The 26,908-nt window shown below is 36.2% G+C and overlaps 1 protein-coding gene across 1 annotated transcript; it reads right to left on the reverse strand.

Moving 5' to 3' along the window:
* Positions 1 to 13,292: 13,292 nt before the first annotated feature.
* On the reverse strand, positions 13,293 to 22,796 carry LOC311077452 (protein NLRC3-like). Its single transcript, XM_084105959.1, has 6 exons — positions 22,616 to 22,796; positions 16,101 to 17,951; positions 15,714 to 15,887; positions 15,436 to 15,609; positions 14,737 to 14,783; positions 13,293 to 14,656 (listed from the first exon to the last, which is right to left on the reverse strand). The coding sequence occupies exons 1-6, from the start codon at positions 22,753 to 22,755 to the stop codon at positions 14,130 to 14,132; spliced, it is 2,913 nt and encodes a 970-aa protein (XP_083962085.1). The 5' UTR covers positions 22,756 to 22,796; the 3' UTR covers positions 13,293 to 14,129.
* Positions 22,797 to 26,908: the final 4,112 nt, after the last annotated feature.

Below are 26,908 nucleotides of genomic sequence, written 5' to 3' on the forward strand. Positions count from 1 at the left end.
ACAATTCCAAGACCGGCCAAGGAGAGGACGACGACCCCCACAGCGATTCACTTATGATGAACTTGGTTTTCCAGCTTGTTACAGCCTAGGACTCCTAGCCAGGCCCACATACAGGTGTGATCCTGTGCAACACTATGGACCCCACCAACCCGGGGCCATGTGGCCAGATCCGGATCAGATTCCCACCTATCACCCTGTTTTCTTGTATGGGTGATTTAAAAACATTTGATGGACTGTTTCACATCCACACACATTCACTTTTATGGACCCTTGGGACATTGAACACACACACACATACACTTCAGAACTGTTCTACAAATGGAACATGCCCAGAAACACACACACACTTGTGACTCTGAAGAAAAACATATAAACACATTCACAACGGACTGTTCAAGCAATTGTGATCCAACACACACTCCATTGCAAAAACACAAGGACTTTGAGGTGGCCAAATGCCTTTATATGGACTGTGTACGGTTGCATTTTATGCACTACTGCTAATGGGACTGCTTTAATATTTGAATGTCGAGGACGACATTTGTGTTGAAGGGGAGTGTGTAATGGTTATGAGAATGTTTACAGTCAGAAAAGTTCATTATATGAAATTCTGTGTGTTAAAAAGAGGAAAATAAGCAATTTTCTTTAATTCATAGAAGTACATCTATGTTCATAATTCATGGCCATAAATAGAATACTGGTAAGAGTAATAGCACTGTGATTTCCTGATTGAATGATCTATTAGCGATTACTTTGGTCTTCAAGTTAAAGAGTCATAAGATGATGCATTAGCACAATAACGTGTTAAAAATGGCATTATTTAAAAGTTACTTTGCTCATTTATTGTTGTACCTTGTTTTCATGTGGTTGCTATTCAAAGTTTGTGTTTAAGAGTTCGCCTGTTGATCGGGAATCGGTTGATTATGCCTGACGCATCGCAAGGGAAGCGTGTTGCGCCTGCTCATCCATTATTACACTGGACGTGAGGGAAGTAACACCGTGTCCTGTGTCTTATTATTCATTATTCCCCTTTCCAGGTAAAATCTGTTTATTAATGCATTTTATGTCTGTATTTATGTCCTCTGTAGTCTAAGAAATAAGCTAGAAGACAAATTTGTCTATATAATTGTTATTGTTTTGAGTAAGTGCTGCTTAACGTAAGCTCCACTATAGTTATTTTGCTAGCTGCATCACGTGGTGTACATCGCATGGTGGTAATAGACAACTATACGGTTCATGTGCAGTGTTTAGCACTTAAAGAGAAGATGTGTTTAATGATAAATAACTGGGATATGTTATATTATTTTGTGTAGTTGAGAAGAGTGATGTTAATTGCTAAACTATCAGTGTGGTTATAGGTGTGTTAAATATTAGAATAATTAAATTCATGTTTGTTAATTAGTCTGTTCAGCTTCTATGTATATAAGAGGAATAATACAGCCTGTTCCACGTATTTAAAGTAACCAGTTGCATTTGTACTTTGCAGTGATATTTTGTCGGTTAGTGTAAAGTGCTTATTTAGTGCTGATTTTGCATTTAATAATAACTTTGTAATATTATGTATTGTTGAATTATTGTTCTTGTAAAAGAAATGCATTATTACACTGGACGTGAGGGAAGTAACACCGTGTCCTGTGTCTTATTATTCATTATTCCCCTTTCCAGGGGTGTAACACAAACACCCATCACCTTAATGGTAACTTACAATTTGTGATTTTCTTCTTCAGTGATTCTGCTTGTTAACATCAGGTGTCTTCAATAATGCTCAATCATCACTAAATTAATCACTTAATTATCTCATCAGCCCTAAATGCCGCTCCATCTGAAAGCAGGTGATGGTGATTTACTACTAATCAAGGAACCGGCTTTACTGACGAGATGCGCATAACAATATCGCGATTTAAATCGCCCAGCCCTACAATCAACACAATAATCAGATAAAACTCTGAACATCACAAAACAAGCTACTAAAAAGCTGCAACAAAACAACATCAAAAATAAAAGCAGATATAATAATAAAAGAAAATACTAAGGCAATTCAGCATTATGTATTCCTGCTGCAATGCATGCTGGGAGATACTGATGAGTTTTGATTGGAGGCTCCATCAAGTGCACTGCACTTTTATCATCACCATTGTTGAGATTCATACGCTGACTCTTGATGTCTGTGTGTGTCTGAAAGAAGCAGCTGTTCAAACCGTTATTGTACACAATGTTTTAAAAATTCTTCTGATTATCACAGCAATGATAGATCACATGCTATAGAATCATAGGGCTACTGAAATCAATAATGTAAAAATTAATAACACATATAAATAAAGATAAGAGTTCAGTGAATAAAACATGGTGATTGCCATCACTGATTCACAACCGCCATCACATGATTATTTTTCTCTCTGATTTTCTAGCCATAATCAACATGTCTTATAAACACAGAGTTACAGCAGGCAGAGAAAAACTAATGTCAGAAAGTCAAGGGTCAAGAGCCCAACTAAAGCAGTCACTGATCTCCATCATGGTGACTTCAAATGAAACAATAAATCATCAACATCTAAACCTCTGTTAATTATCAAACAGAACTGTAGACGTCTGACAGAAATAAAGTCAGTCTGGGGTGCGTTTCCCGAAAGCATCGTTGGCCAACTATGGTCGCAAGTTCCGTCGTTACATGTTTGTTAAAGTCTTCTAACTGATTGTTATAATATTGCTGGACCTCACGCTGCAGTAACACAGGGTTTGCGATGAGAATATATTAATGGTACAACACAATTGTGAGATTCAAATTATCTCAGTGAATCAGGTTATTTCATGATGATTATAAAACCATCAACAGGTAACCATGATCACCTGATCTCATTTCACTTTAGCTTTCTTTGCTGCTGCAAATGTGTTTGACAAACACTCTGTCACAGCCGCCAAAAAAGACAAAATATATAATAAGAGTTAAGAGCCCAACTAATGGAAACACTATTCACTGTAAAGGTGACTTTAAATGAAACACATTATAGTTAAATCTCTGTTAATTCTCAATAAAAACTTTTGTAGACGTCTGACAGAAATAAAGTCAGTCTGATTGGTAATAAGTGAAGCTGGTAATGCTGTTTGTGGAGTTGTTTAATCCTCCAGTTCTGGTTTATTTCTTTGCTCTTGGCTGACATGTGGCATTGCTATGGCCTGCTTGTGGCCCAGATCTGGCAAACAGGAGTGGCCCACCCAAGTGTCGTAAGTCCATGCTGCATGTGGGCCAGATCATCTTTCCATGTGTGCCAGATGTGGGCCGGATCTGGGCCGTCACAATGTTGCTATGTGGGTAGCCAGGATGTCCTGATACTATATGCCACAATACTGTAGCCTATCAGACAAGGTATTCACAGCAAGTAACATCTCAAAACCAATGATGATAATTGGGGTTGTGTTTATTAAATAAAAACAAAAAATGTACAATGCCATAAAATACAAATAATGAAATGTCACTGGCTACAGAAACCCCAAATTACACAAACTTGTAATTATAAAACATATAGTTACTATACCAGGGGTTTCCAACCTTTTTGTGTGAGGGCTACCTCAAGGGATAAAATAATCTAGAAGGGATTTTTATTTGTTATACTCCAATATTTATTACACGTATAAATCAAATCAAATCAAATCAAGTATATTTGTATAGCGCTTTTCACAATACAGATTGTATCAAAGCAGCTTCACAGTATTAAATTAAAATAAAATAATACAACAAAGTTTGTTTCTAGTGGAATTTATTGATTGATAGAATAAAATTAAATATCACCAAAATATCCCGAATTGAGCAAGCCAAAGGCAACAGGTGAAGCTGTTTTACTTTTTACGTATAACATGGTGAAGCTGTTTTACTTTTCACCATCATATGGGAAATAATAAAATATCCTGATATTCTGGTTCAGACTTACAAGCGTTTAAAAAAAAAAACAATTCCTGAAAAATTATGAAAATATTTATTGATTTTGTTGTTGATTTTCTATAAACCTATTGTATGTGTTATCAAAAACAGTAGCCCAAACATTTAGTATAAATATAAATGAATAAATAAATAAATATAAATGAATAAATAAATAAATAAAATAGGCCTAAATAAACTGCCATAACTTCTAAACAAAACATTACTGCATTACATTTAATACATTTAGGCTATACATGACTATATTAATATAACAGCATTTTATGAATACAGGCACATTTATACAAAAAAATTTGTTTTACTAAAGTTAATTCATAAGTTGTGGTGTGAAATGTCTTCTAACTGGTTTGTTCTCGGAACAATGTTTCGCCTGTTTTTTTTGCGTCAATATGTTGAGAATAATTATATCAGCACTATTTCATCTGGCTTTTAACAAGCTTAAATCACATAGAAATTTGTGTGTTTATAATAGAGATAGAGAATTCAGCGCTGAATTGAACTGCTTCTCAGTGGATCGTGCAGCTCTGTGTAATAATGTTCACGTGATCGAGATCAGCCCGCACAGCTGCTTTGGCCGCGATCGCTGTTATTTGGGCCGAGCTGATAATGCGCTGATCAGATCAAACAAGTTTTGTTCCGCTTTTTGAGCGTTTGCCATTTGATGTTTCTCATAAGCAACGCAAATGACAGCGTATAATCAAAGAGAGTTGGGTAATTTTGTAGAGGCAAAAGTTCAAATTGAAACGTTTAGTTGAAAAGGTCACAAAATTATACCATTTATTCGAAGTCTGGAAATCCGACGGCAAGTTGGGGCTATTTATAGAATGTGTTTAGCGGGCAACTCACAGGCACCATGTTGGAGACCACTGCTATACGATAACTTAACTATTCAAATATAATGTAGGCCTAAGCAAATTTAAAAGTACAGCCTTATAAAACTAACTTTCTGTCAGTGGCTATAGGCTACGGTGACCGGGAGGGGACATGTTCGGTTCACTTATTTTTGTCGTGGCCACAACATATAAACTCGTGGGAACGTGATATTAAGTCGTGGGAACGTCATAATATCTCGTGGGAACGTCATATTAAGTCGTGGCCACGAGATCATTTTGTTGAGGTAACGACATCATTATGTCGTGACCACGCAATGCAAAGTCGTGGCCTCGAGATCATATGTTGAGGGAACGATATATTTTTCTCGCGGCCACGAGATCATTTTGTTGAGGTAACGACATCATTATGTCGTGACCACGCGTTGAGGGAGCCACAGCGGCCAATACTGTAACCGTACCATAGACTGGGCTACAGCAGAGATGGAGATGACAGATGAAATAACATTTTACTTTAAATTAGGAATGTCATATAAAGATATAGTGCGGTCTTTGGCATTAAGACATAGGTAGCCTACGTTATAAGTGAAAGACGCATGAAGCGCATTCTTAGACTTTGTCGCACGCATATTTAGGGACCGTCTCAAAATTACGTGCGACATTGGCATAAACATTTCTAACTTCAATAGCATTTGAAGACAATGACTTACAGTCATAAAACCAACTGTACACTGTTCACCCAGGTCTCATGTATGATGCACACCTTTTAGATTTTTGATATTTATGACAATAAACTGCTAAATCATATGCAAATATCGTAGACAATGTAGTTCGCAATGTCTATTTGCACGCTGTTGTTGTTTGTTTCGTTCAAACATTATGGACCATGGCAAGCAGACTTTGGATAAAAAAGGAGAACTAAAACAAGAATCAATATCAGCGCGGTGTTTTCGAGATGCCGAGAGCTCCCATAGACAATATATAAACGAGAGGTCCACATCCGAGATTTCGACCGCTTCTACATGTACTTTTTTAAACAGGTGAGCACATTTACATAAAACGAATCAATGTTATATAGTTCAACAATGATAAAATGTTAGAATATGATCTGTATGTTATTCTAATGTTGATCTAGCTTACTGCTAGTCTCATACAGACAGACTAACACATACATTTCAACACATTTAAATGCAGTTTAGTGTGATAGTGTAATGTTAGACCAAGTGAAACAGCGCTGCGTTACCTCACAAGTTTAATTTGTCTAATAAACTGACCTGTGAGTAGTAATTCTGCGTGTAGTTCGGTAGAATGAAATGTCCATATTCCTTTTATATCCGCGGGACTCGCGTCGCGTGTGGAGCTGATAGCTGTCTCTTAGCAATCCCGAACTGCTTCATATCACAGTCATGATAAAAACATCGATGTATTCAGTCATCCATAAACATTATTAGATCGGTCGGCTTGGCGTTGACGACAAGTTCCATAATTCTTAGCAAATGTTGCGTCATCAAACTACGTAAATAGGTTAGCGACCCCTAGAGGAGAAAAAATCCCATACTGTGCCTTTAATAGCCTGTGCGTTTTTTTTATCCATTAATTCTGTGTTTGTTGTTGACTGTGTTCTGTGTTAATTGTTGACTTTGTTCATGACTTTGTTGTTCGTTTTTTATAATTAAATCTATGAATTCGTGGTCATTAATTCTGTGTTTGTTAACTTTGTTCACGTTGTTTTAGTATGCGTTTTAATCATTAAAACGATTTATTTTAGCTATAGCCTATAGGCCTACGCATTGCTCCAACTGAAACTAGCCTTTATCAAGTCAAGTCAAGCTTTTTATTATAAAAATGTTTTATATTAAATATTTTTTTAATATTTTAAAATATTTTATTATAAAAATATTATAAATTATTATTTAAAAATGTAGGCCTATGCCTAGGTAGCATAGGTTACTATGATACCCTAACTGACAAAAATGCCGAAGATAAGGCAAAAGGACAATCCAGTGGTGATTTAAGCGGAATCGCAACACATCCGGCACAGCTCCGGTAGGCGGAATCGTTTCACGCACCCGTTACGCATCTGTAACGGGATGATCAGGCGGTGATGGATCGGCGCTGGCACATTTCCGCAACAACCCCTAAAAACAGACCAGAAACGGCTTCGGCCCGATGTGCGTTTGGACTCAGGAACGAGTCCGTGAGGCGGATGCGGGACAGACCCGGCTCTATCATTTTGCGGTTGCGGCCCTGTTCCGTAACAGCGTCCAGTGGCTATCTGGGTTGGGAGCTGGGTCTATACTATGCAAGCTATGATGACTTTCACCTTGATATTTTAGCGCGGATGTATACCTAGCCGAATTCGGTTCAGTGTTTGTACGCATTTTCAAACCGAAAGGTTCGTTGGACCATTTTTCCTGCCGACCAAAATTTCGTTATTTCAAATGTAGGCGGGTCGCGCATGGCAAGCTCGCTCATAGAGACGCTGGCGCGACCACAACATTGTCCGACATCAAATGGCAAACGTAATGTAAGCGGAACGAAACTGAGCTACTCGTTATTGTGTGGTTGACGGACCATTGTTTATCAGTTTGGACCAAAGCAGCGCGAGTCGATCTTGATCAAGCTACACTGTTACTACACAGCACTAAGAGATCCAGTAAATAAATAATTTGAATTCGCTACTTAAGTAATAACATTGCTGCGAGATCTAGTGAGAAACATTCACATTTCTCCGTTATTAATGGATCAAACAGTGCGTGGAAGCCAGGAAATAACATTGTGCCATGAATGAACTATCCAGTGTCCACAGATCTGCAACATTTACCATGTATTTACTGTAGTAACACTAACTGCAACCATGGAAGTTTGGCAGGAATAGTAGGCTATAATGCTTTCAAGTAACATTACGTTGGTTTTATTTTGACATTATGAATAAAATTGCTGCCCTCAAATGTTAATCTGAACTAAAAATAGACCTTTGTTTATAACTAGGCTACTACAATATTAGGCTACATTTCATTTTTTCCAAGGAGCTGTTTTGTTTTATATGCTCATAAGAATATTCTATTATAGCTCCATCATTGCTCAAAGTAATAAAATAAAATATATATATATATATATATATACTTTATTATGTTAGTTTTAATAATAATAAAAAAAATTCTCTGGCATTTCTTCACAAGTTCTTTTAAATGTCACTTTGTATTTAAGAAACACGTGCCCTTTAGTCATTATTTGGGTAGCACACATATTCGGAATGCCTTCAGCAGAATTCAAATGAGCCATTTTAATCTAGATTAATCTAGATTAATTTCAAGATTACAGTGAGATTAATCTAGATTAAAAAAATTTATCTATGCCCACCACTAAAATAAACATAATTTGGTTATATTAAATGTGTCTTTTGATGTTATTTAATCTGTAATCATAATATTTGCATTGTAACTGTTGCATCTTGCTCACTTTAGTTTAAACCTGTGAACAACCAAATGTAAACTGCACCTGTGACTAATGAAACTCAATATTTGAACTGGGTATTGTCAGACTGAACTGTGTGATGGATACAGGACTCAAAACACTGCATATTTGCAATAAAAACATTGCAGTAACGGTACATTTGGAGGAACCGGTTAATGTGCTTTTGCACTCCACTGAAAAAAATGTGGAGTGACATTTACTTTAAAAAAGCTAGGCAACTTTTTCCACACAGAAAGTGCTTGTAATCTTTACTCGGGCTATTTCAATTAGTAATTAATTGTAAAAGTAATTAAATTGAACAAATTATAATTGAGTAATAATTAATCAAATTAATTCCTTAAAAGTTAACCATTTAAAATGAGTAAAATTTACAAAATATCTTTTATTGCCAACATTGAAGACACCTGGTGTTAACAAGCAGAATCACTGAAGGAGAAAACCATAATTAAAGTCACCATTGTGGAGATCAGTGTGTGTTTTAGTTGGGCTAAACTTAAATTATTAACTTTAAGTTTTGTTTGGCTGCTGTACTTGAATTATAACAGCCAGATGAACAAATAGAAAAGGTGATCTGATGGTGTTGGTTGTGTTTTAACATAATCATTATTTCACAATCATTTGACCTGAATCACTGAACTCATATAGAGTCCAATTCATGAGTTAGGTGAACTATATTAATTATAGCAGCATCATATTTATAGCCTGTTCAATGAAATCCATATATATATATATATATACACACTTTTTATAGGCACACACACACACACATCAAGATTTTGCGTATGAATCTCAGCAATGGTGACAAACAGATCACCTCTGATCATAAGCTCATTATTTATTCATGCAGCAATGCATGATGGGAGCCATGAATGAGTTTTGATTGGTGCCACCCAGAATGCACTGCAACATGCTTTATAAATGTCACCATTGTTGAGATTCACAGGCTGATTATTGATGTCTGTGTGTCTCTTTTTTTGTAAAAAAGAAACTTTTTGGAAATTATTTTTGTTTACATTGTAAAAGTTACAAATATTCTGCTGTACAAGGACAGTGCTGCTATAATTAATATAACTAAATTGGACTCTATATGAGTTCAGTGATTCAGGTCAAATGATTGTGAAATAATGATTATGTTAACCCTCTGGAGTCTGAGGGGTTTTTGGGGTCCTTGAGATGTTCTGACATGCCCTGACATTTGTGCTTTTTTCAGTTGCTTATAAACATATTAATAGCAAAGGTGTAAATTCACTCTATTTAGCACAAACAGGGCTACCATAATATGTGAACAACTTGCATGTACATGTTTGTATTTTTGATAGAATAATGTTTATGCATGGTTTTTTTAAAAACAAAAAACTAAAGTTTCTGAAATAAGGCCATAAAACACATTCTAAATATATGTAAATAAGACTTTTGACTAATGGATGTCGTTGCCTAGAATTTTTTCTTCAAAATTATGTGAAAATCATCCTGCCTAATCATTCACATAACACAATACATTGATTTAAATCTTGTAAAACACTTTTTGTTTGGAAAGGCCATATGCGGGTGGGCGTGATTCACACCTATGGAGTCAATGGGGCCGCATAATGAGGCTGCATACGTAATGAGCCTTTCATTCAGGTGTGTGAATGAGCCACAAGAATGCAAGGACAATATATAACTGGTTTGTTGTTTTTTCCACAAATTTTGCTTGCAAATTGTACAATATCCAAGGTAAACATTTCTAGTAATTGTGCAGTTAATTGTTCTCATACTGTATTTTCAGATTTGGAATATATTCTCTTCCCAAATGTGTCACTAATAAAGCATAATAAAATTATTTAAAGATAAGGCTTATAATGACCTTTTAAGATTTTGTTTACATCTATCCTTATATATATATATATATATATATATATATATATATATATATATACATATATATATATATATAATTTTTTTTTTAAGGTTATACAATTACAACAACATTTATAATTGTAACAATATTTCCAGTGTAATCTTTCTTTGTATTCGCGATTCATATTAAAACAGTATTTTTGCCAGCTGTAGTAGCTCCACAACAGCACGCATCTTTGCGTTCATTCATTCATAGTAACGCGATTCATATTAAAACAGTATTTTTGCCAGCTGTAGTAGCTCCACAACAGCACGCATCTTTGCGTTCATTCATTCCGATTAGAACAAAGCAAACAGAACTGACCTAATTCCTCAGCGGGATCCGTTTGCTCCTCGAAATGATACTTCCAGAACTTCTGAGGTAAATTTTTGCAGGATTATTATCAAGATAGTATTATTCCTCACAGCATCGTAAAGTACATAAGTCTGAAAGTGAACTCGCGGTGTGTGTTATCCAGCTGATGGGCGTTTTACAGGTTTGTTTGGATGGCTCACATTTGCGTTTGAATAGCGCGTGCTCTCCGTGGGCGGAGCACATTAAAACTTAATTAGCTGAGATGAGAACGACTGACATCTCTCTCTTTGCATACATATTACATAAACTGTGAATATTTGTTTTTTATAAAAATTACTTCGTTTAAAAGAAGAGAATTCAAGCTTCATGCCTGTATGTCTGAATGCCTGTTTGACTGAGTATTCGCTGAGTTATGGTTCATTTTCGGACGCGTTTCAGAATGGACTACACTGACAGAGAGGAGGCAGAACTCGCTTCGTGTTTATTTTTCTTTATTTGGCAAAAAGCACAACACTTTGTATTTATTGTGAGTATACACAAAAATAATACACATTTAACAGAATTAGGGCTGTGCGATATATATCGTGAGATTGTTATGCGCATCTCGTCAGTAAAGCCGGTTCCTTGATTAGTAGTAAATCACCATCACCTGCTTTCAGATGGAGCGGCATTTAGGGCTGAGGAGATAATTAAGTGATTAATTTAGTGATGATTGAGCATTATTGAAGACACCTGATGTTAACAAGCAGAATCACTGAAGAAGAAAATCGCAGATTGTAAGTTACCATTAAGGTGATGGGTGTTTGCTTTAGTTGGGCTCTAGACCATTATATGTTTACTTTAATATTTACTGTTGTTTGTCTGCTGTTATTGATTTATAACAGTTAAATGAACAAAGTAAAATGTTATCTTATAGTGTTGGTTATGTTTTGACATAATCATGCTGTGATCTGAAAAAGGAAACTTATTGAGATAGTTTGGTTTAACTTGTTAGCAGCAGTTTAGTGATTCTTCAGCCTATGATTATCAGTACTTTACTTATAATTCTAAAAATATAATAAACATTGTTCTGATCAAAAGACATAAAGATAAATTCATTTAAAACAGACATCAATAATCAGCCTGTGAATCTCAACAATGGTGACAATAATAAAGCATGTTGCAGTGGCTGCCACCAATCACAACTCATTAATGGCTCCCATCATGCATTGCGGTATGAATAAATTATGATCTGAATTGTCTATGTAATTTACTTTTCCTAATTGAATATTCTGCTCGTCACCATTGTTGAGATGCATAGACTGAATCTTGACGTCTGCGTGTGCCTAAAAGAAAGATTTTTTTTTTTAAACAACTTTTAAGAAATCCTTTATATTATATCAAAAATTCTGGGCATTTATGCAGATTCACAGTTATGCTGTAACCAACAACATAAATCAAAGTCAGAAAGAAGGATTTTAATGAGTTCAGTGATCAAGTTCAAATGATGATTGTCATAATACAACCAACACCATCAGATCACTTTTTCCTTTGTTCAACTGGTGATTATAATTCAGAAACAACAGACAAACAAAATCTAAAGTTAATAATATATGGGTCAAGAGTCCAACTAAAGCAACCATTGATCGTCATAACGGTAACTTACAATTTGTGATTTTCTCCTTCAGTGATTCTGCTTGTTAACATCAGGTGTCTTCAAAAATGCTCAATCATCACTAAATTAATCACTTAATTATCTCATTAACTTAAACACTCTTGAGTGTGGACTCATATACACTCCCAGGAGTGTTAATTTAACACTGGAGTTTTTGCTGTGTACAAAGAGCCGTAGTTAACTGACAAGCTGAGCCATATCGGATTAATTATCGCTGGCGATACGTCCGCGATATTAATGCGATATGGCTCAGCTTGTCAGTTAACTACGGCTCTTTGTAGTAAATGCCGCTCCATCTGAAAGCAGGTGATGGTGATTTACTACTAATCAAGGAACCGGCTTTACTGACGAGATGCGCATAGCAATCTCACGATATATATCGCACAGCCCTAAACAGAATCGATTGATGTATGAAACTCCAATGGAAAATCAAAGTCAACCGAGTATTTTTGAGTTTCTTTTACACTGCTAAAAAAAAAGCGAGCTGGTATCGCCGGCGATACCGCCGACCTCTGGGGGTTAAAACACAACCAACACCATCAGATCACCTTTTCTATTTGTTCATCTGGCTGTTATAACTCAGGTACAGCAGCCAAACGAAACTTAAAGTTAATAATTTAACTTAAGGGTCAAGAGCTCAACTAAAACACACACTGATCTCCACAATGGTGACTTTAATTATGGTTTTCTCCTTCAGTGATTCTGCTTGTTAACACCAGATGTCTTCAATGTTGGCAATAAAAGATATTTTGTAAATTTTACTCATTTTAAATGGTTAACTTTTAAGGAATTAATTTGATTAATTATTACTCAATTATAATTTGTTCAATTTAATTACTTTTACAATTAATTACTAATTGAAATAGCCCGAGTAAAGATTACAAGCACTTTCTGTGTGGAAAAAGTTGCCTAGCTTTTTTTAAGTAAATGTCACTCCACATTTTTTTCAGTGTCTTTAAACATTTCTAGCAGAACAGTTTCACTGTAAACTGACAACAGACAATGAGTTTATTTAAAAGAACATTTGTATGTATTACTTTTTATGCTGACAACAGGCCAACAGTATATTAAGTGCCACATTTATTAATGTGGAAATTAAAAAAGGAAACAACCTGCATGTCTAAAATTGTAATGTAAATTAAAATGACATGACAGTGCTGACTCAATAAAGACATGTATGATCTTTAATTCACATTTGTTCTTTTATTATTTAATATAGTGTTTTAACCATTCGTTTTTTACAACACTTTTAAATTTGACATGTACTACATTTTTCATTTACTAATTATGTGGTTACATTATTTCATCAACAAATTTTGAAAGCACTAACAACCTATTGCTGTAACCTTAATTTGCATTAGGCAAAGTAATACCACTGTTCCTTTTGTGTGTATTTCTAACTTTTAAAATCCTCTCAGCTCCAGAAAAATAAAACACATATAATATACAGACATGTATATGCAGTAACAAATGTTCAGTACTTTTCAAAGAATGGATGTATGTAGATATTTATGACGTCTAAATGAAATGAATGAAATAGATTAAAGTGAATTAACATGAATGTAAATAAATAGCATCCACAATGATTTGTAAATAGTTTTTTACATAGTGGTGGCATGATTCTTGCAGACAATTAATAAATTAAATTCAGGGTGGAGGAAGTGGAAATGTTTAGTGACTTTTTACCATATATTAAAACTTGCCATTTATAATAGTATATTCTTGGTTTTTCACAACATCCTTCCAGGCCATTTTACAATCAAAAGTTATAAATAAATACAATGACATATCAACACCTTATGAACTGAAAGAGAATTAAGTAGAGTAGACTGAATACAGTTGTATTTTTTTTTTAATTAGATGCTTTTATCATAACAAAATTACTTTCTGAGAACTGTCCCCATGCCATTGTGAACGTGCATATACAATAATCATCCGTGTGAAACTTGCATGAGAAAGGAAACATTCAGTGTTACAACTGTACTCCATTAAATCTGTACTCAGTCTAATTTGGAATTGTGGAACAATGTTTGTTTGTTGTTAAATCTGACACAGAGACAGTTCGGACTCAAAAACCTTAAATCCAGCATAGAGTGGTTCAGTGAAAGTGGTGTTGTATGTGTATATGTGTGTAAGTGTGTGTGTGTCAGAAATGCTGTAGAAGGACAGAGTGCCGGCCGACACGTCCAGATACACTCCTACTATTTTAGATTGTAGTACACTGGTTGGTATGTGATTGCACTCATTATTGTGCCAGACAGCAGATCCATTACCAGTGCAGAACAGGCACCAGGATTTGTCATTGTATCCAAACTTACAGACAGTACCTTCTTTCCTGCTGATACCTTTATAGGCCACTGCTATACGAGCCCAGCCAGTCCGTTCAACCTCCCAGTAACAGCGTCCAGTCAGACTCTTGAGACACAGAACCTGAGGAATATCAGCAAATCTCTCTGTATGATCAGGATACGGCTGATGCTCTTCCACATATTCTATCTTTCTGTTCTCCTTAGACAGGATGAGATGAGTGTTTGCTGTGTTTGGATCCAGTGTAAGATCACAGGCATCTGAACACAAGAAGAGAGATAAAAAGCTTATTAATCTCTTTTTTTTTTATGTGCAAGAGTGTGTTAGAAAAAGAACCTACACTTTTGTAGTCCTAATTTTATCCTGAAGGGTCCTCCATGATCCAAACTAAAAAAGACACACAAACATACAGACAAAACAAATTGTAAGTAGTTTGAATAGACATTCACATACAGACTATTCATATAAAGAGTCAAGTCATATTTATTTGTATAGCACATCTCTCAATACATATTGTTCCAAAGCAGCTTCACAGAACCGTATGTCTCAATGTCTTTAGATTTTTTATATCTTGATGTCTTCAGACCCCTGTAAAATGCTTTACAGGAAATATTCTGCAGTCTTTTTGAGCTCCTAGTGAACAGCCGAAGGAGCTAAAACGGATTTGATATATGCATACAACTGTAAAACAAATAATTTAATATTTAGTTGTAAATTATTTGCATTCAGTAACTCTGTAACCAATAAATAACAGTACATAAGTATCTCTACCATCTTCAAATTCTCAATAACCCAATCTATATATTCTAATTAACATACTCAAGTTTTAGTTTTAGTTTAGCAAGCACTTTCTGCAAATATTGCCCTTTTACAGTAATATGTAAAAACTGCAATAAAGAAAATGCTACAAATATGGATTTAATTGTTGCATGCAGAGATTGGAAGAACCAGAAGAAGAATTATTAATTTTAATCGAAGCAAGGTTTGGTTAAAAGTTCCAACTTCAATTATTTGAGTTCTTAACTTGTACCCCACATACTTGAGTATCTGCAGTGAGCAGTTTGGATCATTCAGTTTCCCAGAGAGTAGCTTGACTCCTGATTCTCCTGGGTGATTGTAGCTCAGATCCAGCTCTCTCAGGTGTGAGGGGTTTGAACTCAGAGCTGAAGACACATAACCACAGCCTTCCTCTGTCACCATACAGCCAGACAACCTACAGAAACACACAGTCAGATCATCTACAGACACACATCAACAGTAAATGGGTTTGAAAGCCATTATGGAACCACCATGAATGGCTCAATGTAAAAGTCAAACCTGAGTATCTTCAGCTGACAGCTTGGACTCTTCAGTCCATCAGAAAGCAGTTTCACTCCTGAATCCTGCAGGTCATTGTTACTCAGATCCAGCTCTCTCAGGACACAGTTTGAGGATTGAAGAGTTGATGACAAACTCTCACAACACTGAGCAGTGAGATTACAGCCAGCAAGACTGAAATATATGAGATTTATATTTTTTAACTGCATTCTACAATTAGGATTTCAATAATATCAGCATCATGTAAAAATACTTTAAAAAAAATAATCAAAACATACTTAAGATGTATATGTTATCACAACAATTGCAATTAAGATGTATATGTTATCACAACAATTGCAATTATATTCAGAAACTCTTCAATGTAATACATTATTAAACACTCACATGGCTTTCCTGCAGTTGATCACAGCTGGTATCAGTCTTCTTCTACCCTCATCTGATGTGTTGTATTTTTTGAGGTCCAGCTCATCCAGCACCTCCTCTGACATCTGAAGCATGTAGGCGATTGTTGAGCAGTGAGCAGGAGAGAGTTTCTTCTCTGAGTGTTTGTCTGATTTCACAAACTCCTGAATCTCTCTGGACAGAGTCTGATCTTTGACTTCCAGCAGACAGAGAAACAGATTGATGGATCTTTCAGTGCAGAGTCCATGTCCATATTTGATTTTCTCTTTAATGTACTGTGTGGTTCTCCTGATGCTCTCTGAGCTGTTCTCTGTGTGTATCAGTAGATCCTGTAAGAGTGTCTGATTGGACTCCAGTGAGATGCCCAGCAGGAACCGCAGGAACAGATCCAGCTGTCCATTCTCACTCTCAATTGCTTTATCTACTGCACCTTTAAGCAAACTTTGTACTGAAGCAAAATTCTGCAGTTCCTTCATAGTTACATTCACATGGTAGTAAAACACATGGAAAGCAGCAAGAAACTCCTGAACGCTCAGATGAATGAAGCTGTAGACTTTCCTCTTATGAATCAGAAATTCCTCCTTAAAGATCTCAGTGCAAATCCCAGAATACACTGCGTCAGTGATGTCTATGCCGCTCTCAATCAGGTCCTCCTCATAGAACATCACATTGCCCTTCATCAGCTGTTTGAAAGCCACTTCAGCAAGTTTCACAATCACTTCTCTGTTGGACTGCGGGAGTTTCTCTGGATCTTCCTCTTCATACTTCTGATTCCTCATGTTGATCTGAATCAGCAGGAAGTGGATGTACATTTCAGTCAGAGTTTGAGGGATTTCTGCACTCAGATCTTCTGTCAGGAGCTTCTGAAGCACAGTGGATGAGATCCAGCAGAAGACGGGTATGTGGCACATGATGTGGAGGCTTCTTGCTCTTCTGATGTGTGAGATGATTCTGCTGGCTTGATGCTCGTCACTGATTCTCTTCCTGAAATATTCCTCCTTCTGAGGCTCATTGAATCCCTGAATTTCTGTCAAACGGTTTATGTATCTGGAGGGGATCTGATTGGCTGCTGCTGGTCTGGAGGTGATCCAGATGAGAGCAGAGGGAAGCAGATCTCCTTTAATGAGGTTAGACATCAACACACCCACTGATGAAGTCTCAGTCACATCAGAAACTTTCTGAGCCTCTGAAAACATCAGTGTCATTCTGCTTTCATCCAGACCATCAAAGATGAACACAACTTTACACTCCTCATAAATGTTTGAGTCCAGATCTTTAAGTTCAGGATGAAAGTCCAGCAAAAGTCTGTGAAGACTGTACTGATTATCTCGGATCAAGTTCAGCTCTCGAAATGGAAGCACAAACATGAAATCTACATCTTGATTGGCTTTTCCCTCGGCCCAGTCCAGAATGAACTTCTGCACAGAGATGGTTTTCCCAATTCCAGCGATGCCTTTAGTAAGAACAGTCTTGATGTGGTCTTTCTCCTCACATCCTGGTTCAGGTGAGGCTTTAAAGATGTCATTGCAGTAGATTGGAGTGTCTTGTGAGTGTTGTGTTCTGGCTGTTTTCTCCATCTGTAAAACCTCATGTTCTTCATTCACTCCTTCTCTCTCTCCCTCTATGATGTAGAGCTGTGTGTAGATCCTGTTGAGGAGGGTTTCATTCTCTTGGAGTTTGGTTCCCTCAAATAATCTCTCATACTTGATCTTTATGTTGGTTTTGAGCATGTATTTGACTGTCTGCACTGGTCCATCGCTGAATCTAATGTGTTCTTCCATAGAGTTGTTACTCCTTACAGACTCTGATCTCTCTCTCTTCCATCTGCTGATACTGACAAAAAAACAAACAAAAGGGCATTAGAGTACTAGTTACATTGTATACCTGGAATGCACCTATCATGAGTAGTGACTGTATTAATCGCACAAGGCAGGAGAACACAAACAAACACTTTATTTATCCACAAAGGAACATACAAGAGATCACAGGAGCAAACTAACACATAACCATAAACAATACCGGACAATGAAACTGAGGGCTAAATTCACAGGAGAGTAATCAAGGTAAAACAGAACAGGTGCAGGAACTATATAACTACCAGGGAGACAAAAAATGATCAGGAACACAGCCAAAACAGGAACAGCGAAAACAGAACCAAAACACAAATAAAACTAAACGGACATAGAACTACTACATAGAACGAGGCAGAGGGACGTCAGAGAACGGCACGAGGCCGGTGGCGTGATTAGTGATGAGCACCACCTGCGCTCTGCACTGGTCTCATATCTCTCACAGAGGAGCTTCTTAAGCATTAAAAGAGGAGCGACGACAGAGAAGGACGAGAGAGGACCAGGCCTGGACTTTTACGTTATGTTTTGTTTATGTGTAACAGCTGCCGCCTTTACTTTCGTTTTGTGTTTGTTTATTTATATATTAAAGTTTGTGAATGTCTCCGGTTCCCGCCTCCTTCCCATAACAACAAATCTTGCTACATTGGTTCCGAAGCCCTGGAGGAAGGAGGGACACGCTGTCGGAGAGCCCTCGCTGCTGATGGGGATCGCGGTGCTGAGGATATTGAACAGCAAAGGAGCGGAGACCGCCGATGGCTACTCGAGGTGGTGGTGCTGGAGCGATTGAACAGCAGGTTGGTCGGAGAACTCGCTATCATGCTCCTGGGTCGAGGAGTCGCCGCTCCCGTTCGCCATTTGGGCTGGAGCCTGCTGCCGTACGCCATGATGGGGGAGGAGCAGGGAACGGGGGAGGAGCAGGGAACGGGGGACTCGCTGCCCTCAAACCGTCTTCCAAAGGATGTCCAGTACCACCGCATGGCACTGCGAGTGAGAGTCTCTCACCTGGTTGAGAACTTTTTTTTCTCTTTTTTCTGGTCTTGTTTCTCTTTATTTCAGTGATTCTGCTTATCAGGTGTTCATCATTTTCTGAATTCACTCACTTCTTTTCATTCACTCTCACAAGTGGACTATATTTGTGAACTAATGTAGGGAATAGTGAATGAGGGTATTGGGTGTGATTTGAAACAGCCTCTGAGTGTCGACTTGGAGCGCTGTTAATTCACAGTATATTTCTGTAGGCTATTTTCTTGAAACTAATCAATATTATCCAGAATGCATTGTTTTCTATGGTATATTACTGTTTTAATGTAAAGTTGTATGTTACTATCAGAATTTTAGCTGTTTTTTTTACAGCAATGTTTTACAGTGTAGGCTACAAGATACAAATATCTACAAATATATACAAATATTCAGTATGGGTTTTATGGCCCTATTCCAGTGACAGAAATTTCACAATCTACGCAAAAAACATGATTTTCTTATAACTACAAAATTTTGGGTACATGCTGCTCACATATTATTGTAGCAGAGTTTGTGCTGAATACAGTGTAATCAGACTTTAGCCATGAAAATGTTATAATTAACAGAAATAAGCACAAATGTCAGGGTATGTCAGAACACCTCCAGGGCCAAGAAAACACCTCAAAGAAGAAAGTCATAAACACCTAGGATGGCTTGAGGGTGACTAAGTCATGGGGTAATTTTTGTTAAATTTTGTTAAACAGGCGCATCAAACAGGCGGAGCACAACAGATAGAAAGTGCAATAATTATGACTTATTAATTTGGATGAAGCAATTGTTGGACATTAAATATAGATTTAAAATTCTTAATGTACAGTAGTATAAGAAATTTTATTTTTTTGAGAACAGCATCTGTAAATTGACGATTGTAGTTATGTTCAGGTGATTTATATTTTTAAATGAAAGATTTTAACTTCTGCTTTAAAATAGTAAGCAATCAGTTTTTGTTTTAGAATGTACTGTTTATATTTTATAAAAAAATTTGCACATAATGTAGAGCATAGCCTATTGCATACAGATGCATTCCCTATATTTTTTTCATAGCCTAATAACACTATGATTTATAGTATTTATACCAATAATAGTACCATTACACTGAAATATTGACTCGTCAGCAACGAATAGTTATAATTTCCACCTCTGCCTACATAGGCCTACTGTAGATTAATGATGTACTGTAGACATATAATAAACTGCACATTTAAAGAGTTATATGACATTGATGGTTGAGTATTTCATGTTCAGAAGTCTCCATCTCTGGTAATGACTCAAATATTTGTTGTTCTCACAATGCATAATAACATATATTGGTTTCACTAGATATAATTGAGGCTCTTCCATAGATTTGATATTTATACAGAATGAGAATTTAAGTTAGAAAATGTAATCCTTCTGTGTATATTTTGTAATGAATGATACACATGAACTAATATATTAGCAGTTAAATAACTAACTTTATCTACACTGTTAGCCCTTGCTGTAAAAAAAGGCCAAATTCTGACTATATTATACCATATTCCATTAAAACAGTAATATACTGTAGAAAACAAAACTAGCCTACAGGAATATACTGTGAATTAACAGTGCTCAAAGTCGACAATCAGAGGCTGTTTTCCCAATCGTACCCTATGCCCTCATTCACTATTCCCTAGTTCACTAATAAAGTCCACTTGAATGAAAATAAGTGAGTGAATTGAGACACTGATGAACACCTGATAAGCAGAATCACTGAAGGAGAGACAAACAAGAACAGAAAAAAGAGAAACACAAAAACTACAACTGACTTCCAGCAATACTGAGTGTGAAACCAGTTTACAAACCAGTTTACGATTATTTCTTTCATACATGTACAAAAGTTCTTGTTGAGAATTAACAGAGATTTAGTTAATAATAAAACATTTTGTCACCATGATGGAGATCAGTATTTGCTTTAGTTGGTCTCTTGTCCCTGGACTTCTTACCATTCATCTCTCTCTGACTGCTGTAACAGTGAGTTTATAAAACACATTTGTTATGGCAAGAAAAAGTCAAGAGGAAGATGATCAGGTGCTTTTATTCTTTTGTGATGATGTCACAATCATCTTGGACATGTCTGATTTTCAGATTTTTCCTGTATATATTCATTGAAATTATGGGTATGTCATATTTAGCATATATCTGTGTATCTACAAAATGAAATCAATATTTCTGTAATCAGGTCTTCTGAAAAATAACAATCATATAATGCATTCAATTTTATTTTACTCCTGCTTGACTCAGACACACACAGACATCAACAATCAGCATATGAATCTCAACAATGGTGAAAAGTTTCATGTCGCAATGCATGCTGGGTTCCAGGATAATATAAAACTCCCAGCATGCACTGCTGCATGAATAATAATTTAAAAAAATATTGCCACCATTGTTGAGATTAATGTGCTAAATTGTGATATCTCTGTGTTTCTAAAACATAGTGTAGCTCTGTTTTTTTTTTTGGTTTATGCATGATGTGTTAAAAAAAAGAGTCATAGTAATTTATTGCTGTAGTTTCACAGTAGTGCTAATGTAACACTTTTGATCGAGAATAAAACTCTGAATGAATAAGTATTAATTCCTTAGTGAATGAACAGGCAATATGATGATTTTGTCATCATAAGCATTACAACCGCAATCATTCATAAACTGTGTGCGCACAAGTGTGACTTGCAAAAACACAGCTCAAGCAGCAACAGAAAAATGAATGTTTTAGCATCAGCATCCCAACTAAAGCAAGCACTGATCTCTATAATGGTAACTTCAAACAAACATTTTCAATAACAACTTCTGTATGACAGAAATAAAGTCATACTGGTTAATAATAAGTGTAATAATGTGTAATGGCTGGAAGTCAGTCGTAGTTATTGTGTTTCTCTATTTTCTGTTCTTGTGTTTCTCTTTTCTTCAGTGATTCTGCTTGTTAACAGCAGGTGTTCATCACTAATGCTCAACAATCACTTACATATTCCCTTAATTATCTCACTGCAACACTGTCTCAATGTTACTTTTTACTCGTTGTAGTGTGGATTTCCCTGTGGGGTTGAAAGGGTTAACAGTGTAAGATAAAAAGACACACCCACAAAATGTATTTTAACAGTAATAAACTGTAAGTTATAAAACAGGTATATACTGGCAACACTGTTGCCAGTAGTTTACTGTAAAATTAATTTTTGGGTCACCATTGTGCAGAAGAGTAGAGCCTGTGCTTCAGTCCAGGAGAAGATCTACAAACATTGATGATATGCTGCATGTTGTTTTATTTAACAGGGGGTGACTGTGTAGTTGCTGGTCCAGTGGAAATCTTTTTATGTACAATAGTTTTTTAGTGGTCTCAAATGAAAGAAGTTCACAGTTATACTTTGCTCACATTATTAATGCATTATAAATTTTAGTTAATACATTTAAATGACAGTTAGTCAATTTAAGGCAGTCGGTTTCTGCAAGTGTAATTAGTTCATTTGAATTAGAATTTAGTGAATTTTTACAGAAACAAACTAGACTACAGTAAAGAACTGTACAATTAAAAGTATTTTACTGGCAACAGTGTTGCCAGTATTTTACTGTAAAAAAACCCGGTAAGGTCTAACAGTGTGGCGTGTTTATACTCACATAGGATCAGTGGTCACTGGTTTACCACTAAGGTTAAGAGGATAATCAATGGATCTGTCACTCCTCATAGACACACAGCTGGGTTCAGGAGATCTCTGCGACTGAGAACATCCCTCCTCTGTTTTCTCACTGAGACTCATTTTAGAAGCAGCGTCACAGTGTTTTATATCCAGAAAGATATTAGTCCTGCCAATACATATAGTTTATAAATGAGGAAAATTCACATAATTTATCCATAGAAAAACAGAAGACACAGCAGAATAGCCATTTGCTTTAAACTTGTACTTACCATAAAATATTCTGCTGGTTTATCCTCTTTCCTTTCCAATGTGAAGCTCTTGTATGTTTCTGCTTTCAGTTTTAGCTGTTCTACTTGTTTGAATTCAAGGAGGAGTTTCATGAAGAAGTTCCAGAACAGTGCAAAAGCAGAACAGTGTCCAATAAAAACATGTTTTGAAAAAGGAAAAATGCTGGTAACCTTCACATTTACCATATTTGTTGTTTTAAACCTTCTCACAGCATAAGCAATGAAAAGTTAAACACAAGCTTTTCAGAATAAGTTTGATTAAAGACATACAAATTGCACTTATTTAATGTGTTACTGTAAGCACCATTTAAATCAAATATTCAAAAATGAAAAGGATAATGTAGCTCTGAACACCTGTATAAACTGCATATAACCCCAATTCACAAACAGTACAGCACATGTGCACTAATGGAAATAAACAGCAAGCTAGCCAATAAATCGAAATGCATCCCTGATAAAAATGACTTCCATGATCTCCTAAAGATAAACATTTCATATTCTGTTAAACCAACTTTTATCTGATTAAATGCAATGAATTCTGTACATGCTCACTTCTGCTTTTAGCCTCAGTGAAAACAGAAAATTCCAGTGTGAAGTAGGCTATGGGAATTGTGAAAAATTGAAGCACAAAATTAAGTCTTAAAGGGATAGTTCACTTTGAAATTAAATTTTGGTATGTTTTAGCTTATCTCAAGGGCATCCACATGTCTTTGTTTCCGCAGTAGTTTCAATTTTGATATTTTTAGGTCAAACCGTTCTTGTCTGTCAGTCATATAATGCACACTGTTAGACCTTACCGGGTTTTTTTACAGTAAAATACTGGCAACACTGTTGCCAGTAAAATACTGTTAATTGTACAGTTCTTTACTGTAATCTAGTTTGTTTCTGTAAAAATGCACTAAAACTCAAGTTAACTAATTTCACTTGCAGAAACCGACTGCCTTAAATTGACCAACTGTCATTTAAATGTATTAACTAAAATTTATAATGCATTAATAATGTGAGCAAAGCATTACTGTGAACTTCTTTCATTTGAGACCACTAAAAAACTATTGTACATAAAAAGATTTCCACTGGATCAGCAACTACACAGTCACCGCCTGTTAAATAAAGCAACATGCAGCATATCATCAATGTTTGTAGATCTTCTCCTGGACTGAAGCACAGGCTCTACTCTTCAGCACAATGGTGACCCAAAAAAATAATTTTACAGTAAACTACTGGCAACAGTGTTGCCAGTATAAACCTGTTTTATAACTTACAGTTTATTACTGTTAAAATACATTTTGTGGGTGTGTCTTTTTTATCTTACACAGTTAACCCTTTCAACCCCTCAGGGAAATCCACACTACAATGAGTAAAAAGTAACGATGCAGTGAGATAATTAAGGGAATATGTAAGTGATTGTAAGCAGAATCACTGAAGAAAAGAGAAACACAAGAACAGAAAATAGAGAAACACAATAACTACGACTGACTTCCAGCCATTACACATTATTACACTTATTATTAACCAGTATGACTTTATTTCTGTCATACAGAAGTTGTTATTGAGATGTTTAATTGAAAATGTTTGGTTTGAAGTTACCATTATAGAGATCAGTGCTTGCTTTAGTTGGGATGCTGATGCTAAAACATTAGTTTTTCTTTTGCTGCTTGAGCTGTGTTGTTGCAAGTCACACTTGCGCACACACAGTTTATGAATGACTGCAGTTATAATGATTATGATGACAAAATCATCATATTGCCTGTTCATTCACTAAGGAATTCATTCTCACTTATTCAGAGTTTAATCCTCAAGTAAAGTGTTACATTACCACCACTGTGAAAACGCAGCAATAAGATACAATGACTTTTTTTTTAACACATGATGCATAACCAGAGAAACAGACCTACACTGTGTTTTACAATCACCGAGATATCACAATTTAGCACATGAATCTCAACAATGGTGGCAATATTTATTTTTTATTATTATTATTATTCATGCAGCAGTGCATGCTGGGAGTTTTATATTATCCTGGAACCCAGCATGCATTGCGACATGAAACTTTTCACCATTGCTGAGATTCATATGCTGATTGTTGATGTCTGTGTGTGTCTGAGTCAAGCAGGAGTAAAATAAAATTGAATGCACTATATGATTACAATATTCTTCAGAAGACCTGATTACAGAAATATTGATTTCATTTTGTAGATTCACAGATATATGCTAAATATGGGATAACTATAATTTCAATGACTATATACAAGAAAAATCTGAAAATCAGACATGTCCAGAATGATTGTGACATCATCACAAAAAAATAAAAACACCTGATAATTTTCCTCTTGACTTTTTCTTGCCATAACAAATGTGTTTTATAAACTCACCGTTACAGCAGCCAGAGGGAGATGAATGGTAAGAAGTCCAGGGACAAGAGACCAACTAAAGCAAATACTGATCTCCATCATGGTGACAACAAATTTTATTAATAACTAAATCTCTGTTAATTCTCAACAAGAACTTTTGTACATGTATGAAAGAAATAATCGTAAACTGGCTTGTAAACTGGTTTCACACTCAGTGTGGCTGGAAGTCAGTTGTAGTTTTTGTGTTTCTCTTTTTTCTGTTCTTGTTTCTCTGTCCTTCAGTGATTCTGCTTATCAGGTGTTCATCAGTTTCTCAATTCACTCACTTCTTTTCATTCAAGTGGACTATATTAGTGAACTAATGTAGGGAATAGTGAATGAGGGTATAGGGTGTGATTGGGAAAACAACCTCTGAGTGTCGACTTTGAGCACTGTTAATTTACAGTATATTCCTGTAGGCTATTTTTATTTTCTACGGTATATTACTGTTTTAATGGAAAATGGTATTATATTGTCAGAATTTTACAGCAAGGGTTAACAGTGCAGGTATATGGTCACCACCTCAAAGAGCACGCACAGAGAAGTCCAAATTAAACAATTCCCCATCGTAAGTACACATTGATGGCCTAAGACACAAAACGAGCGGTTTGAGTGAGAAAACGAACAGTATTTATATCGTTTTTATCGTTTTTTTATCGTTTTATATCGTTTTTACCAGATAAACGAATGCATGGACGATGACTTGACCACTTCTTATCGTGTTTGGTCTTTATCTGTTCCATACAATGCCTTTAATAATTTGAAAGAGGTTTGGTAAAGAAATAATGCATGGGCAAACCCTAAAAACACTGTTTTAACGCTGTATTTTAAGCTATGCAAATGAGTTCCACACTAGGTTGGGCAACACCGTTACGGCTACTTCAGACACAAGTGGCCAATCACACTCCAGGATTGGAAAGGCGCCAGATTTCAATCTCCTCCTCATCAGAAAGGGTAATATGTCCCCCGGGTAGACACACCCTTGTTCTACGTTTCCAACTCGACTGGGAAGGAGACATTAACAGACACACCACATCCTGAGTTTCTGACCTGACGAGGAAAGAGACTACAAGATTTGTGACTAACCCTTAAGACCCCTCCAGCAGTGCAGAAAGGACCTCTGCTTCGGCAGACGCTGCCTGTCCCACACGGCTCCTCAGTGACATAGCCAGTCTGCAAAAGACCCTGTGAAGATCCAACTAACACAGATGCTTGGTACACTCTTTAAAGGGATACTCCACCGTTTTTTCATATTAAACTATGTTATTCCCTTAACTAAGACGAGTTGATACATACCTCTCTCATCTCAGTGCGTGCTCTTAATCGCTCTAGCGCGCGGTGACACTTTGAAAGCACTTAGCTTACCCCAGTATATTCAATGGAATCTAACAGCAATGAATTTAGAAGTGACCAAACACATAAGAGTTTCCCCTATTTAAAAACAGTTACACGAGTAGTTATACGACCAAGTATGGTGACGCTTTTCTAAGCGGGTTTAAAAGGATAACTATAATGTATGGCGGAATAGCACTTTTGGGAGTACTTCAACTGGCGCAGTAAAAAGTCACGCCTGATCTTCTTCCCACTAGGAACCCA

Source organism: Abramis brama (assembly GCF_963993115.1).
Source record: "Abramis brama genome assembly, chromosome: 2".
NCBI lineage: Eukaryota > Metazoa > Chordata > Actinopteri > Cypriniformes > Leuciscidae > Abramis > Abramis brama.

Bases quoted from the DNA above. Each gene is read 5' to 3' on its own strand.
- LOC311077452 (XM_084105959.1), bottom strand. From the start codon at position 22,755: ATGAGTCTCAGTGAGAAAACAGAGGAGGGATGTTCTCAGTCGCAGAGA. The intron at 17,952-22,615 runs GTGAGTATAAAC...TTTTTTTGTCAG, and splicing joins CCAGTGACCACTGATCCTAT to TATCAGCAGATGGAAGAGAG. The intron at 15,888-16,100 runs GTGAGTGTTTAA...CATATATTTCAG, and splicing joins ATCAACTGCAGGAAAGCCAT to TCTTGCTGGCTGTAATCTCA.